The sequence below is a fragment of the Chionomys nivalis genome, chromosome 13 (genome assembly GCF_950005125.1).
Source record: "Chionomys nivalis chromosome 13, mChiNiv1.1, whole genome shotgun sequence".
NCBI lineage: Eukaryota > Metazoa > Chordata > Mammalia > Rodentia > Cricetidae > Chionomys > Chionomys nivalis.
The window spans coordinates 15282645-15299928 of NC_080098.1; the positions used below are offsets into that span (position 1 = coordinate 15282645).

The 17284-nt window shown below is 36.2% G+C and overlaps 1 protein-coding gene across 1 annotated transcript in view; it reads right to left on the minus strand.

The window, feature by feature from the left end:
- Malrd1 (MAM and LDL receptor class A domain containing 1) overlaps positions 1–17284 on the minus strand; it is a 642532-nt gene that overhangs the window by 183201 nt on the left and 442047 nt on the right. The window contains exons 29-30 of the mRNA XM_057787647.1: positions 11718–11846; positions 100–261 (exon numbers count right to left, since the gene is read on the minus strand). Of these exons, the coding sequence (XP_057643630.1) occupies positions 100–261; positions 11718–11846 (291 nt within the window). The remainder of the gene's footprint in view (positions 1–99; positions 262–11717; positions 11847–17284) is intronic.

A 17284-nucleotide genomic window follows, 5' to 3' on the forward strand; every position in this document is an offset into this window, starting at 1 on the left:
GAAAATAGAAGAGACAGCTCTTTTACTTATCTTTCCAAGTTCTACTTTACAGGAAAATTCACACCATTTGCCAGGCTTCCCAATAGCTACTAAGTTTACCTGGTGTGTGATCAGAATCAGGGTTGAAGGCTTCAGTAGGAATTGTGCTGCCAATGGCCCAATCCAAGTCATCTTCAGGATCCTGGGTGAGACCACAAACTACAGTCCAGTCTCCAGATGCTGTTTCAAAATTGCAGCTTCCTGCTGTGCTCACGTAATAACCTAGTGAAACAAGATAGCCATATAAGCTTTACAAAATGTCTACAATCTTCCATGCCCCCACTATATTTTTGATGATTCAAATCATTTTATAATAGTTTTGTTTTTAATTTTGAAATATTTTGCGCGCTCACGCGCGCGCGTGTGTATGTATGTGTGTGTGAGACAGAGAGAGAGAGAGAGAGAGAGAGAGAGAGAGAGAGGAGAGTGTGTTTGCATGAGGTAGGCTTATGCCATGGAGTGTGTGTCAGTCAGAGGACAGGCTCAGGTTTTGGTGCTTGTCCACCCTCTTGTTTGGGACAGCATCTTTTCCTCTTTGCAGCTCCCTAAGTGTTACACAGACAGAATGAATTCTTACATTATTTAACCAGTATGCATCAACTGAGATAGCCATCAGCACTTCTTTTCTTTTAAAAGGATGGTTTCTGTTATTCCTTAAATTTCTTCTTGCCCCTATCCTTTTCTCAATAAAACACCAATCTTAGCTCATGAAACCTTAATCAGCAAAAACTCTGTGTTAAATGGATGTCAAAGTCAGAACACACTGAACTAATGCTCTCTTACACCTTACTGAGTTCCTAAGAGAATTTCCATAAACAAATATTTTAATTCTTTACGAACTGTTTCATTTTATCCCTAAAAAAGCAAGAATTTTAGTTATTCTTTTCTTCTTTTACATTATTTTAACTCATTTTAATGACTATATTATCTTATGTGCTTATTTATGGACTTTGTTTCTTATGCATGTCATGCTAACATTCCATAATACAGAACAGATTATATGATGCAAAGACATAATGAACTCACCAATACCAACGTTTAATCACCATATCATCAAACATTCAAAACCTTCTTGTACATACCCAGGACTGCTATTATACTTTCACACATGGGTTCTGTGCTATTTGTATTTCCATGTAACTCAATCCCCGATTCATAAACCTAAATGCTTTGTTCCACTCCCTAACCCCTTGATAATATTGTTCCTCCTGGCTCAACTAACCTACTGTAAGACCCCTTCAGCTTTCAAGACACAAATGTAACTAAGGTATATTTTCTTACATTTTTCCTACCCATCTTAAAACAGGTGAATTTTTTTTATTTGAGCTATATATTTTTCTCTGCCCTCCTCCCTTCCTCCCCTCCCTTTCTACCCTCTCCTGTGACTCCCACACTCCCAATTTCCTCAGGAGATCTTCTTCTTGACTTTCTGGCTAAGATCATGTGTAGTATCTGTTCTTAGCTTAAAACAGGCGAGTTTTTGTCTTCTAAAGTGAATCTCTGCCTCTTATCTGGACTCCTCATTAAAAATTTATTCCTCTTCTACAGCTCATCTCCTTTAAGGTCATGTTTTTTGGTCTTTCAATGTACACCCCCTGCCAATTTGTTTATAATGACTTACACTGGTCTTCCACCTTGATTTTAAAATGCATGTACTTATTTAGGTTTTTACTCTGTTTATCCTCACTTGTTCTTCCCGCATACTTTTAAATAAGTGTCCTGAAAACATGCACACATCGTGAAATAGGGACTAACATTTCTGGAACATTCCATTTGGAATATACCACCATCACTTCCAAACCTTTGCAGTGTTCTCTCCAAGTATACCCTCTGTGAGATTTCCATTTAACATGAATCTTATCTCTTTTTGTAAAGTCTCAAACTTTGGAGTCACTATTGGTTCTATATTTATATTTATATACCAAACATGTAACTAGTATCTGGATAATTTTCCTTTGAGAATTTGTGTGTGCATCCCCTTGTTTGATGATTCACGACAACCACCCTAGCTAAAGCCCATGATTATTTTAGAGATGTCTTTAGCACAGGCTTCATCTTACCCACCTCACAAACTGAAGTCACATTAATTACCCTTAACACGGTTCTTGTGTTATTTTATCTTGCTTAAAATAGTCCATTTTTTTTGCACACAGTGTGAAAACACTCTTCCAAATCCTAGCGCTGAATATGATAACCTTTACTTGGATGAATTTTTTTTTTAGGATGAATCTATCTCATCTTTACAATTGTCTCAACCTCAACCATGTGTTAGAAGATCATCTCTCTAAAATAAACTGACTTTACTAAACATTTATGCTAAGACCAACATCTATATTTTTAAAAATACTCTACCAGCAGTTGGTTACTCTTTTCTTAACCATTTTTTACATGTCTTACTTAAGATAAAACCATTCCTTTATTTTTATTTTATATGTATGGGTGTTTTGCCTGCATGTATATCAGTGTACCATATGCGTGTAGCAAGACAGAACATTTTAATCTAAGTAACCACCTTTTCCCACTGAAGAATATGTGTCAAGCTGAAACATCCCCTTCCCCAGGTGGCTCATGATTCAACTAGCCAAGTGTGATGTGAACCTTCTTTTCCTTCTCTTGGCTAGGTTAGGCATAGTTTGGAATGAAAATCTAGATAACAGCATCTTAAACAAATGATGCTGGTGAAACTAGATGGCTGCATATACAAAATCATTATTTATCACCCTGCACAAACAACAACTCTAAAAGGATCATAAAACCAGCTCCAGTAAACCTCAGAATAGAAAATAGGGAAGGGCCTTGAATTCATTGGTACAGGAGAAGACATTCTAACCAGAATGCTATTAAAATCTGCATTAAATTAACAATTAATAAATTGGTCCTCATAAAACTGAAAAGCTTCTGTAATGCACAGGACACAAGCATTCAGATAAGGAAGTAGCCTATAGAATAGGAAAATAGTTTTATTAACTACACATTCAATATAGAGCTAACCTCACATATATATGGATATATATATATATATTCAAGAAAATAGATATCAAAAAACCAAATAACTCAATTAAAATATGGGGTACAGATCTAAACAGGTTGTCAACAGAATAAACTCAAGTGACTGAGAAGTATGTAAAGAAATGTTCAACGTCCATAGCCATCAGGGAAATGCAAATCAAAACTACTTTGAGATTCAATCTTACACCTGTTAGAATGGGTAAAAGCAACAAAACAAATGACAGCTTCTGCTGGCAAGAATGTGAATCAAGGGAAACTCTCATCCACTGATGGTGGGAGCGTAAACTTTTACAGTTACTATGGAAATCAGTATGGTGGTTCCTTAGGAAGATAGGGATTTTTCTACCTCAAGACCCAGTTATACTACTCTTGATTATACACCCAAAGGATGCTTCATCCTATCCCAAAGACCTCTGCTCAAGTATGTTCTTAGCTGCTCTATTCATAGTAGCCAGTAAATGAAAACAACTTACATGTCTTTCAACAGAAGAATGGATAAAGAAAATGTGCTTCTTTCACACAATGAAGTATTATTTAGGCATTTAAATATGACAACATAAAATTAGCAGGTGAATTGTTGGAACTAGAAAAAATCATCTTGTGTGAGGTAGTGCAGACCCAACAGACAAATACAGTTTTTATGTACTTATATGTGCATATGAGCTGTTAATTCAATGATTACTAAGCTACAATCTGTAAAACCATCAATCAAAAGCACCTGTAGAGTATGCAAGTAGGGTTGGCAGACAGATCTTGTTAGGAAAGTGAAATAGAATTGATAGTTAATTGGTAGGAATAAGGAGGGAGAGCTGGAACGGGAAGATTCAGTGGGAAGGGGTGAGGTAAGGAACACAGGGAGAGACAGCTAAAATTAAGGGCCATTTGAAGGGTAGTATGGAAACCTAATACAGTAGAAACTTCCTAAAATAAATACCTACATAAAAGCAATTTAAATAAAATTGCCAAATAATGTAAAGACAGAGTCCAAGTGGTCCATTTCTTATCACAAAATCAATCTTCCAAGCCGGGCGGTGGTGGCACACGCCTTTAATCCCAGCACTCGGGAGGCAGAGGCAGGCGGATCTCTGGGAGTTCGAGGCCAGCCTGGTCTACAAGAGCTAGTTCCAGGACAGGCACCAAAAGCTACAGAGAAACCCTGTCTCGAAAAACCAAAAAAAAAAAAAAAATCAATCTTCCAGCACAAAGACTGGGTTACATCTGAGTTGCTGATTAAAGAGGTCTCATGGCAATGCCCAGTCAACCCAAGTTGTTGCCAAGACTATAGCCTGCTCTCCACAAACTGAGGGCAAGGCCCCATTGCTGATGACACCTACACAACTCATTGAACGTGTAGAAATCAAGCTGTGCCTATTTAGGCCCCTTCATCCGTTGGTTCTATCATCCTTGACACAAGAAAGAGCTCTGCATTCTACCAAGAAAGAAACAAACACAAAGCTAGCTAAAATTCTTTCATCTATAATGGTGTTCTTTTGCAAGATATGTTCATACAGTGGTGGCTTAAAAGTTGTGGGAGTAACTAATCAATGTCTGATTGACTTAAGGCCCACTCCATGAGATGGAACTCATACCTAGCACTGCTTGGATGACTGAGAACCTGAGACTAGATAGATCCAAGCTTCTTTCATGCACCATGGTTTTCCATTTCATGTAACATCAAATTCATCCTTGAATGAGCAATTTAAATCTCAGGTCTCCATATTCAGAACATACTAACCCTCAGGGTGGGTTATATGTGAGGCATATGGGGGTAATTATAGCTCCTACCATTTATTTTAAAAATTATTCATTATTTTGCACTATTGCTTCAATTGTTTTGTGACTTTGAGGTATTGTAAACATTTCTAGAGAGGATTTAGTTCTTCTGGGTTTTGGCATATTTGTGGTAACTAATTTAATAAAATTTCAGTTTTAGACCAGAGATAGCAGGATTTTATATTTCCAGATAATGAATATGTGTCAAGTGTTTAAAAATGGCAGAGATTTTATAAGAACTCTGTCAGATGATGATCTTTAAATGAATTTAACACATTACTGATATTCCTTTAAGCAACAGCTATTTCCCTAAGTAATAAGTGGTATATTACTTAGCCACATGGCAGTATGATCAGTGTAAATACTTATCAACACAGAAATATGTCCACCGTAGATTATTTTTATACCTCATCTTCACATATTCACCTAATTTAATCACACCATGGTGCAAGGGACAGGAGCATCAAGTGAATAATACTTTTAATTCTTGTCAACTTTCATTGAGCAGGATTTCAGATAATCTGTATAGTGTGAGAGATAATATCATGATTGAACAATTCTTTGTGTACTTGCTATAAAGGAGGAATGAAAGCATCCGCCCATCACAACACAGCACACCCCTAGCTGAGATACTGCTACAATAAATACAAGTAGTGGATGAAAAGACAGCATTTTAAGTTTAATCATTCATTCTTTTAAATTACTTATCTCACTTCTTACAAATGATGCATTTCTGCAACAGGAGGGAGAGAAACAGAGTTTCACATCTGTTTTCAGCCTATAGTAAAATTGAGTCATAAAAACAACTGCATTTTTTTTGTTGTTGTTGTAGTAAAAAAGGCCAAGAGACACAAACTATGATTGAACCTCAGCAACAATCTATAGAGGCACAGGAATTAGGTATACGGTAAGAGATTATGGAGAAAAGATAAATCTTGATAGAAAAGGGAAATAGAATACATAGTTATGGATGGATGAGTGGGTTTATACTTGGCGAATCAAGGAGGGTTGGGGTGGAGACAGGCTCAAAGTGGGATACAGGGAGAGATGGCTTAAATTAGGGGCCTTTTGCGGGATAGCATGAAAATCTAATATAGTAGAGGCTTCCTAAAATATACACATATATGAAGGGCATCTAAATGAAATTGCAAAATAATGGGGTTGGGGTGAATCCCAAACTAGTAACCTCTTGTGACTAAACAGAGATTCTAGTACCAGGACTGGGTTACATCTAATTGAGTTGTTGAACAAAAGGGTCCCATCGCAATCTGAAAACAATCCAGGCTGCTGCCAAGACTATAGGTTGCTCTCCATAAACTGCCATAAAGGCCCCATTGCCATAGACAACACCTATACAATACAATGAACACAGAGGAGTTGAGCTAGTGCCTCCCTGGAGCATTCACCACTATATACTAGTATCTTTGGTACAGGAAGGTACTCTGCCCACTATTAAAAGAGGAATGTAACCACCAAGCCAGTCACAAACATGTAATTAACAATGGTGTCCAGTATGCAAGACATAATAGAATGATGGCAGCACAAAGCTTGTGGGAGTAATCAATTGATATCTGACTTGATTTAATGTCCACCCTATGAGGTGGAACCCATACCTAATACTATTGGGTGGTCAAGAGCCTGAGAATAGATAGCCTAGGAACCTAGGAGGACACAAAATACTACCATTCTCAAACAGATAAACAAAAGGCCTAGCAAAATGACTCCTAAGAATATTCTACTATACTCATAGATCAGTACCTGGCTCAACCACCATCAGAGAAGCTTCCTCATATAGCAGATGAGAACCAATATAGAGACCTACAGCCAAACATTATGCAAAGAAAGAGATCTCAGAACATCCAGGTCTAAATTGGTATCTTCATCAAATTCCTCCCCTCAAAGTTCAGGAAACACCACAGAAAAGAAGACAGAAAGAGTGTAAGAACCAGAGATGATGGAGGACACCAAGAAAACATGGCACCCTAAATGAGCATGGTCAAAGCACATGTGAACTTACAAAAACTGAGGTCACATGCATAGGGCCTATGTTGGTGCTCTGCATATACATCATAACTTCTAGCTTAGTGTTTTTAATGCAAATTCATAAGTATGTAAACTAGTGGATCTCCTTTCTGCAACTTCACTTAGACTTTGCTTTCTTTCTTTCTGTTTTTTTCCAATTCCAGTGTGTTAGTATTTGTTTTATATTTTTATTTTATTTTATTCATCCATTAGAAGTCTGTTTGTTTTCTAATATACAGAAAAGGAGTAGAATTCAAGGGGAGTGGTGATGGGGAGAAACTAGGAATAAAGGAAGTGGAAACTGTAATCAGGATATATTATGTGAGGAAAAAGTTATTTTCAGTAAAAAGAAAAAAATTTCAAATGAGAACAAACATAATGAAACAGAAGATGCCCATATGACCACTCCAGAATGCTAAGCCAACCTATCATTCAATTCAAAGCAATGTTTTATTTAATATGTTGAGTTAATTATTACAGACCTCTACAGAATGATGACATGTTTACTATGCAGATGAAGAAAATGAACCTCTGCATTTTAATAACCCCAAACAAAAAATAGCCACTTATATTTGAATAATCAAAATATTAAGTATTATTTCTTAGGTTTATAAGACTATATTTATATTACTTATACAAATGTGTGTATCTTACATCATGCATGCTTGTTCACGAACACATACACAAATTCTCCTTTTGTAATTTACAAGTAAATGGTAATGAATTCATCTACAGTATTTGTTACAATTTAAACTAAGAAACTTCATTATGATAAACTTGAATTATAAAAATAAAATAACATTATAATTCAATGTAATATTCTTTCCACCTGAATTTTTCATAATAGAAATTGAAGTTTAGAAGCCTACAATGTCTTCTTTATATTGAGATATTCAGTTCTTCGTTCCTAACACATACTCTGAATAGAAATTCATGGACTTTAATGTTCACATAAATATTTTATATATGAAAAGATTAAAAGAAGGCAATTTAATATTAGTGGTGTTTAGATTGTATACTTGATCCAGTCTAGAATAACTTGGGAAGGCAGTCTCAATGAAAGATTGTCTACATTAGGTTGGCCAATGGGACGTTTGTGGAAGATTGTCCTAATTTAGTTAAATTGAGAAGTTAACTTAAGTTATCTGATTCCAATTCAGTTAATTTGAGAAGACCCAGCCAAGTGTGGGTAATTCCCTTGGTAGGGTCATCCTAAACTATATGAAACAGGGAAAACTCACTGAGCACTAAGCATGCATGCGTTCATTCTTTTTCTGTGCCTCACTGAGGATGTGACGTGACCAGCTATCTCAAGGTCTTGCTACCATGCCTTTCCAAGTATTTGGTAATAGCAACAGAAAAAAATTAGAATAATATATTTAGAACCTTTTTATATTAACCCAATAATGACATTTCTTTCTACTCAACTATATTTCAATGGCAGTAGGATTAAATTATTGTTCCTTTAGATTTTTACACAAATTAACCCAACTTTCTATTGTACACTGATGATTCTGAAATTCTGTATGCATTTTAACTTGTGTATAAAAAATGCAAATTCACAAATGTTTGGAGCAGCATCCTTTTAGAACTTTATTGAAATTGATTCCTTATAAATAGTGCTAAAATATTTTTGTTCATTAAAAGTAGTTAAAAATAGTCCAAGAAGTTAATATTCACTTGAAGTTTAAAATTTACTTAAAAGATATTCCTGATAAATATAACTTATGTGATATCAGTATTATAATACTACAGCATTCATAATTCAATCTGTTATATATGAGAATTCCTTTCATTTTTGCACTTTAATTTATAATTAAAATATTAGCACAGCCAAGCGTGGTGGCACATGCCTCTAATTCCACCACTTTGGAAGCAGAGACAGGTGGATCTCTGTGAGTTTGAGGCTAGCATGTTCTACATAGTGAATTCCAGGACAAACATACAGGCATGGCTACAATGAGAAACCCTGTCTCAAAATACCACACACACGCACAACCTAAATATTGAAAACATTATGTTAAGTGAAAAAAGTCAGCAACAGCAATGTACACCTCACATGAATTACTTAAATAAGCCACAGGGAACATACCAGTTCAGTTATAGAAGGCTGGTTGTCATGGACTGGGAATTTGGAGAGTTGTTGTTTAATAGACAAATTGCAAGTTTCTAAGCATTCTAGAGATGGATATTGGTGAAGGTTGAACAATAAAACAAATATGATTAATTTCACTATACTCTTTGTATAATGTGATTTAAATACAAAATTTTCTGTTATGTTTATTTTAAAAAGTAATTAAGAAATAAGAGACACAACCAAAAGGATTAAGGGGGGAAATCCGTGCGGTAGAGTCATTGTCATTATTAGATCTCAGGAATGAAAGTTATGCTGAGCTAAAGAAACCAAGCACTGCTGATCTGAAAACAAAAACGAACAACACAATGACTCCTACTGAGTTTGTACTATACTCATAGATCAGTGCCTTATTCAGCCATCATTGTAGCTATTTCCTCCTGCAGCAGATGGGAACAAATACAGACCCACAACCAGACATTACACAGAGAGTGAGACCATAGAACACGCAGCTCTAAATGAGCTGTCTCCATCAAATCCCTTCCTTCCGAGCTCAGAGAACCCCTCAGAAGAAGAGGCAGAAATCAGGGAGACAGAAAGAATAGAGGACACCAAGAGAACAAGACCTTCTAAATCTACTGAGGAAGGTTCTTATAAACTCAAGGAAGAAGCAAGCACAGGGCCTTCACAGGTCTCTACCAGGTCATCTGCAAATATACTGTAGCTTACAGATTAGTACTGTTACAGGACACCTAAATGTGTAAACGAGTGGATCTCTAATTCTTGTGCCTTCACTTGGGGTCTTTTACTTTTCTGTTGGTTTCTCTTTTTAAAATTTGATATGATGCTTTCTATTTTATATTTTATTTTTTAAAAAGAGAAAACTAGAAACAAATCTGTTTATGTGGCATCCTGACTTCAATAATGTCATCAATAGTTCTCATCTCCCTTATTATAGGGAATATTTGCATATATAGTTCTTTTATCTCCTTATATCTAGACCAGACTGTTACTTGGCAATCAGAATTGGTTTCATATGACATTTGGGACATCTACAGTTAAGACAAATGAACTTAGGTTAGATTTCCTGTGGCTCTTTGAATAGGAGTTCTAGGAGGATCAACTCTGATAGAAGCCAACACCTTATAAGATGACTTTCCTGTCCTGTGTGGTGGCCTTAGTATGTGAGCACAAGTTGTATGTCTTACCCATGGAGGATGATGTTCCATATGAAGTATGAAACCAGAGTACTAGTTGTCCAAGTTGAGAGAGGAAGAAACTGTCACAGAGCTGATTGTCCAGTGATCATTCTGAATCTATCTACCAAGTTGATTATCACCTCACAAAGTGACCAAATATGAAACTGCTGTCAGGACCACTAGCATTTGGGGTAGCTTATTTGTGGCCAACTATAATTGCAATAGACATCCTGTTAATGTCAAGACTCTGTGTTAATGAGCTGTACATAGCTCAAGTTCACTGGTAGGGTATCTATAGTTGAAAGATCCTAATTTCAACCAATAAAGTGAAAACAGACAAGAACAAAAATATTCCGTTTGGAGACACATATAGAAGTACATGCCTGGTATTTTAGAACTCCAGGAGGTAAAGCCTTAAGAATAAAAAGTTAAAGATCAATCTGGGCTATTTTCAAGCCCTTCTTCCACAGAGGAGGGCAGTGAATTAGGTATAGAAGTTTAGCAGTAATATGCACAGATAAAATTGGATTTAAACATGTCTAGTGCTTTTTAATTTACAAACTTTTTTACAGTTACAAGAGTAGAATTTTAAAAAACAAAGGGATCCTTCTAGTGCTGATGCAATATAATTGATAAAAATTATATTTATTTTTTACTTTTTCTATACAATCTATTAATCAGACATTTTTTGAGAGAACTCTGAAAGAAATGCAGTTGATAAAAGCAAATATGGAATAGAGACAGCTATTGTTCTTGTCTTGTCTTACAGTTCTGACATCCCTTCTAGTTCTGCACAAACGTATGATGAAGGCTTTTTGTAACGTGATCCCATGGAATTTTCTGTACAGAAGTAAAGGGAATGAGAAGGCTGCTGTTCAGATATTCTTGCCAAAAAGTTGGAAGCAATGTTCAGCAGTTTGAATTTAGTTGAATGAAAAGAGCAATATTGTCAGTATTAGTATTACTAATTTTTGTGTGCATATTGGTGAGAGGCACACATATTCACATGGGTGAATATGATTGTGTAATTTCCATGGGACCATGTGTTAAGGTCAGAGGGTAACCTCAGGTGTCGATGGATTTCATTTTACACATTCAAACTAGGTTCCATTGTCTTTTTCCCCTACGTATTTCAGGCTGAATGACCTGTCTGTTTCTGAAGATTCTTCTGTCTTCGCCTCCCATCTTCCTATAGGAGGACTAAGAGTAGAGTCAAGTATACTACAATGGTCAAGTTTATGTGTATTCTTTTTTTTTTTTTTTTTTTTTTTTTTTGGTTTTTCGAGACAGGGTTTCTCTGTGGCTTTGGAGCCTGTCCTGGAACTAGCTCCGTAGACCAGGCTGGTCTCAAACTCACAGAGATCCGCCTGCCTCTGCCTCCCGAGTGTTGGGATTAAAGGCGTGCGCCACCATCGCCCAGCAGTTTATGTGTATTCTAAGGATTCAAACTCAGGTGCTTACATTTATAGGAAGTGATGTACAGAGCCACCTCTTCAGCACTCCCCCTCCCAGCCCTGCCAAAAGAACAGCTCTGATCCATTCATGTGATTGGAGAAAACCTGAGCTGACCAGTCCACATAGTGGCTGGCAGATAAACTCACCGCAATGAGCTTCATCAGACCTGTCAGAGCAGTCAGGCTTGTAGTCACAAACAAGGTGGGATGCAATGCATGTCTTGTCCTGGCACAAAAAGTCTGTGGCTTCCGAGCAAATCTCAGCAGTTTCGCCTACTATGAAAAACAAAAACAAAAACAGCATTGACTCAATATTGTCATTACAATTGAAGACAGTTAGCTACTATATAGATTTCCCATTCTTTATAAAGCAAGTGAGTTTTGATGATTGCCGACTTCTAAACAACTACCTATCTTTCCTTCTGCCTCCAGTTATTCATCTTATCATATAGCACCTGCATTTTCATTAAATAAATGTGCTTTAAAGCAGTTAAAGCATATGTAGTCAACACATACCGACCACTGTCAGCAACCACCTTCCTACTACCCTGCCAATACCAATCCTTTTACACAGATTTGGGACCTGCTGCTATTAACCAGGGTAGTCTGCATGTCAGTGACTTTGGAAATATCCTTAGGAGCCTTGCGGGCTCAGCAGTGGGTGTACAACAGCGACTCCTTTTCTCCCAACAGCTCAGAGGAAAAGGGCAAAAGGTACAGTGTATCTTTTAGTCTATTCAAGGCTGACCATATTCCTGTAAAAAAGACTAAAAATTTGGTTAATGTGTTAAATATCCTTTGTTGTTGTTAGATCAGGCTTCTTCTAAGCTCTGTAGTTAACTTAAGCCCTCTGCCTAAACTTTTCACAGTATGTGACGCTTACTCTATGTCCCCATCCCTTTCCACATGCTGTCTTCTCTCCTAGTGCAGACTCCTCTGTGGGTCATGAATATTGTACTATGCAAATACAAACTCAAAGAAACAACTTGTTTCATCTTCACCTGTCTTGTTCGTCTTTCTCCTAGGTCTATGCTCTTGATTTTAACTCATGTAAGAGCAGTTTGATTCCTTTATTTGAATTATTTCCACCTCACTTAGCAATGTTCATAGTTCTTTTGCTACACTCTAAGCTCTAGTGAGGCAGAGGTTTTTTATTATATTCTACTGGGCCTAAGACATCCTTTATAAAATTGGTGACAAATAAATGCAGGTTATAACAACAAATCATATTGCTTTCATTAAAGGGGAGTTCAATGTTTTTTGTTTTTAAAATTTCATATATATATATATATGACATTTCACAGCTTAATAGTAGTTTAAAGTTCTAAAGCTAATTTTTAAATCATCTTCAACAACACAAGGAAATACAGAAATACAGAAATGTCTTTATTGCACAGGCCAGTGGTTTTCAACCCTCTGAATGCTGTAACCTTTTAATAAAATTCCTTATGTTATGGTGACCCCCAAACATAAAATTATTTTGTTGCTGCTTCATAAGAATAATTTTGCCATTGTTAAGAATAGCAATGTAAATATTTGACATACAGGACATCTGATATGTGACCTCTGTGAAAGGGTCATTTCACCCACAAAGGGGTTTTGACCCACAGGTTCAGAACTGATGACATAGATGATTATAGACTGATATGTCTGAGATTAAGTTAATTTATTTATTTTTATATTGTATTTCCATGAGTGAAAGACAAAACTTTTGTAGACTCTACTTAGTGGATCCTTATTACCTTTGGGTCATCTTTATATTGCAATAGCTAATACATGTAGAACTTCCACAAATAACTACCAATAAATTAACATGGTGCAAAGGCAGAGAAGGAAGGACAAGCATTCTAAGACTACAATTACCAGTTCAACTGTGGGCTCAAAAGTCATGGTAAAAGAGTACTATAGAAACATTGTTACATTATCATAATTAACTCATATTAACAGAGTACTATAGAAACTTTTTAATTGCCCTAATTAACTCTAGTGAGGATTTTTAGTGAACCCAGCATAGTATATGAAAACTCTTCAGCATGCAAGCGTATGCAATTGGAATTGCTTTTTTGTCCCCTATGCCGTAGGATATGAATCTGTATAAGTATTCCATGCGGGAAAGGTGTTTTGACTTTAAACTGTAAATAAGTGTTCATTTAATTATTTAAAATATGGAAAATGCACTAAATCTTTAAGTAAGGCTTATTTTCTTATGCAATATATAACTGCAAAGATATTAAGAGAAAGGAAGTCAGTATTCTGTTGTTCAGTGAATAAAACGGTATCTAGGATTTCTATAGAACAACAGGTACACCAGTGACAAATAAGTTTTAAAAAGAGCCTTCAAAATCTCAAGAAAAGAGTCTTTTAAGATAAGGAAACAGTAAATAGAAAAGCTAGATTATTTGATGGAGAAATACTTTGCACATATGTGAAATGAAAAATATTCTCACATATTCTATAGCTGATAATACCAGAAATGGAAGTTTATTATTACTCAGAATAAAGTTTAAAATTATCTGTGTAGTAGCACATGGCATCTAAATAAGACATGACTGGGTATTTATCCAACTAAAATTATAGCTTGACAGTGTCCATTTAGTGCTGCTCATTTGTGTAGGCATTTAAGTCTGACCATTTGGTATTAGATAACCTATCTGAGACTTATCCCAGAAAATTGATGCTTCTTCTCTCAGCAGCCAATCACTACCTATAGCACTTCATATCAGTAGAGCCTTATGAGATATCTCTGATCCATGTTGCCATGCCCACTGATACATATCTTGTTGAGATAATTTTCATGGATACAGCTCCTTATAATAAAATCAAGATACTTTCTCTCAGTAAACAGCATGGTCGTCTGGCTCTTGCAAACTTTCTTTCCCTTCTTGCAGGCTGTTTCCTGAGATTTATGTGTAGGGTTTATTTGTAGATAAGTCATTTAATCTACAAATGAACAAGTGGAGAGAATGGAGATGGAGACTGCTTGTTCATTTCCTGGTTGCCCAGATCCAAAGAGTAACACAGAAACTCCATTAATTACAATACTGTTTAGCCAATAGCTTTTCCATATTTCTAGCTAACTCTTACATCTTAAATCAACCCATTTGAAGGAAGGTCAACATTTGGAGTAACAAAAAGGGAAACTTTTATCAGAAAGTCTATGCTCCAAGTGTCTTTTCAGAGATGACTGCCCACTATACTTGATTGACCTCTTATTCTAGAAAGGAATATATGTGGAGCAAGGTTTACAAATTAAGGAAACCTAAACATTGCAGACAAGGGGATATTATATGGTCATTCTCTTCACATGTCTAGAAAATGTAGCTATTTAATAACAAAGTCTGAACTCATAATTTCTTCACATAATCTTTGTATTTTATTTCTATTGATTTATTTTGCCTTGCTGTAGGAATTCCTACTTTCAGTAGCCTTTAAGTTACCAGCCCACTTGGGTGTGGCCTCTTATAATATTTATGCTGATGTAAGGCATGCATCTGGCCTCTTTTCTGGCTACGGGATTTGGTTTCTGTTTTTGGTTCTAGCAGAGAATTGTGACTTGTGAGTTTACCCAAAAATAAATAACCCTCTATTATTCTCAATTCTGAACTAGTGGTATTTCTTTTAAGTGTCCTTCATCTGGCGCCCCATGTGGATTCAGACTTCACACCTACAGGGTGGACGGCCTAACGGCCTAACTGGTCCACAGTCCAGAAAGTCTCCCAACCCCGCCCTCTTGGCTTGCTTTTACCTAAGCAGTTTTTTTGTAAAAGTCCCCCATAGCAGAACTAACTACATGCAGCGACTTGAAAACTTCCCAAGTTCATGAACATCCCCTCCCCCATTGCCGCATTGTGCAGCTTCCGGTTTGTGCTCCCTACCCATAAGTTCTGGCCTTCTTGCTCCATGTATGGAATTGATTTAATTGCTTTTAGTTTGTCAAACAAAGTATAGTTCTCAGTATTTGGCCAGTACCAAGGTGGGAATCTAAAGTGGTTCAGGACTGTTCGTGTCACCACCCATGGCATCACTGTTACTCGAGAATCTGCAACCATGACACCTGCTGGACAATAAAGATTACTACATCTACAACAGTTTACCGGTTCTCGTAACAGGTAATTAATAAATCAATATGGCAGACTACATTAACATCGAAATTTTACTAACTTTTTTGCTAATACTGTGGATTGTATTCTTCAAGGCATATATGGTTATGGCGATACATACATTTATTGAATATTGGGACTCAGTTTTTTCTTCACATTATATCCTTAAGAAAGAATGTGGCACTTTTAGAAATGATACAGTCTTTACAGACTAAAAATGAACAACTTGTTGACAGGGTTAATACCACTGAAAATCAAAAGTTACGTGAAAAAAAACTAATATTATTGAAAAGGGTAACATTAATTTGGCAGACAAAATTGAATCTATGTCTAAGGCTATTGAGAAATTATCTGAAAGAATACATACTGTTGAATTTGATAATCAAAATTTATTTAAAGGTTATGATAGGCTAGTAGAAAGAATTTCTCTCCAGGATGGCAATCCTCATGCTATCCAAATAATGTCCAAGGATGAGGTGTTATCTTTAAAGGAGAAACTTCAGACCTTAATCATATGTGCAGAATGAGGGCCAGAATCTAGCTGCCTCAATAAAAGCACTAGAAATATATATAGGCCAGGAGATTAAGGAGTTACAAAAGACAACAGTAAAAAGATTTGAAATAATTGAGGAAATTATTGGAGCTAATAAACAAGAAAATAAAGCACAAGGACAGGATTCAACATTACCAGTAGCTGTTCGAGATGACTTACCCAGGGTTTTAGCTTCCTACCCTGTAATCTACTCTGACAAAGCATCAAGTTCTAAAGGCCCAAAAGAATCAAAGGAGGTAGATTGATACCTATAGGAATGAATGATCTAAAAGAAATTAAGCAATCTGTTGTAGCTTATGATAAATACATGAGATTCTAGCATTAAGGTGACACCACATAACTGGATTTAATTAGTTTCAGCAGTCCTGGATGATGAGCTCCCACTGATATTTAGATGTTATTTCAGGGAAGATGCTAAAATTTTAGAACAGGGAAAATCAAAAGGACTTAAGATTTCCCAAAATCAAATCTTGGTGACAGCACTTATGCTGACCCACAGGTTCAAGCTTTTTACAATGAACAAATCTTGTCCTTATGCCACAAAGCAGCCTTAAATGCTTGGGACAGGATTCAAGAATAGGAAAACGAATTGAATAATATGCCAGGGTTAAACAGAGAGAACCCTTTAGTGACCTTTTACAAAGATTAACTAAGGCTTTACAAATAGGAGTAACAGACCCAGATGCCAGACGAGTACTTATTGTATTTCTGACTTTTGAAAATGCCAACTCGGAATGCAAAATGATACTTGGCCTTTAAAGTTTAGATCAGCACCTATGGATGAATGGATCTTGCAAACAAGGAAAATTGAGATATTTGACTATAATACTGAATCTTTGGTAGTAGAACAATTTCCAAAGGAATGAGAAGACATGAAAATGGCAAATGTTTTAATTGTGGTAGAATTGGACATCTGAGAAGGGATTGTAGACAAGGAACTCCTAAGAATAATATCTCCTCTGGGAATGGCAAGAATAGGAGGACACGGCCTTCAGGTATACGAAGAAGGTGTCGCAAAGGCCGACATGGAACCAATGAATTCAGATCAAAAAAGCACAGAC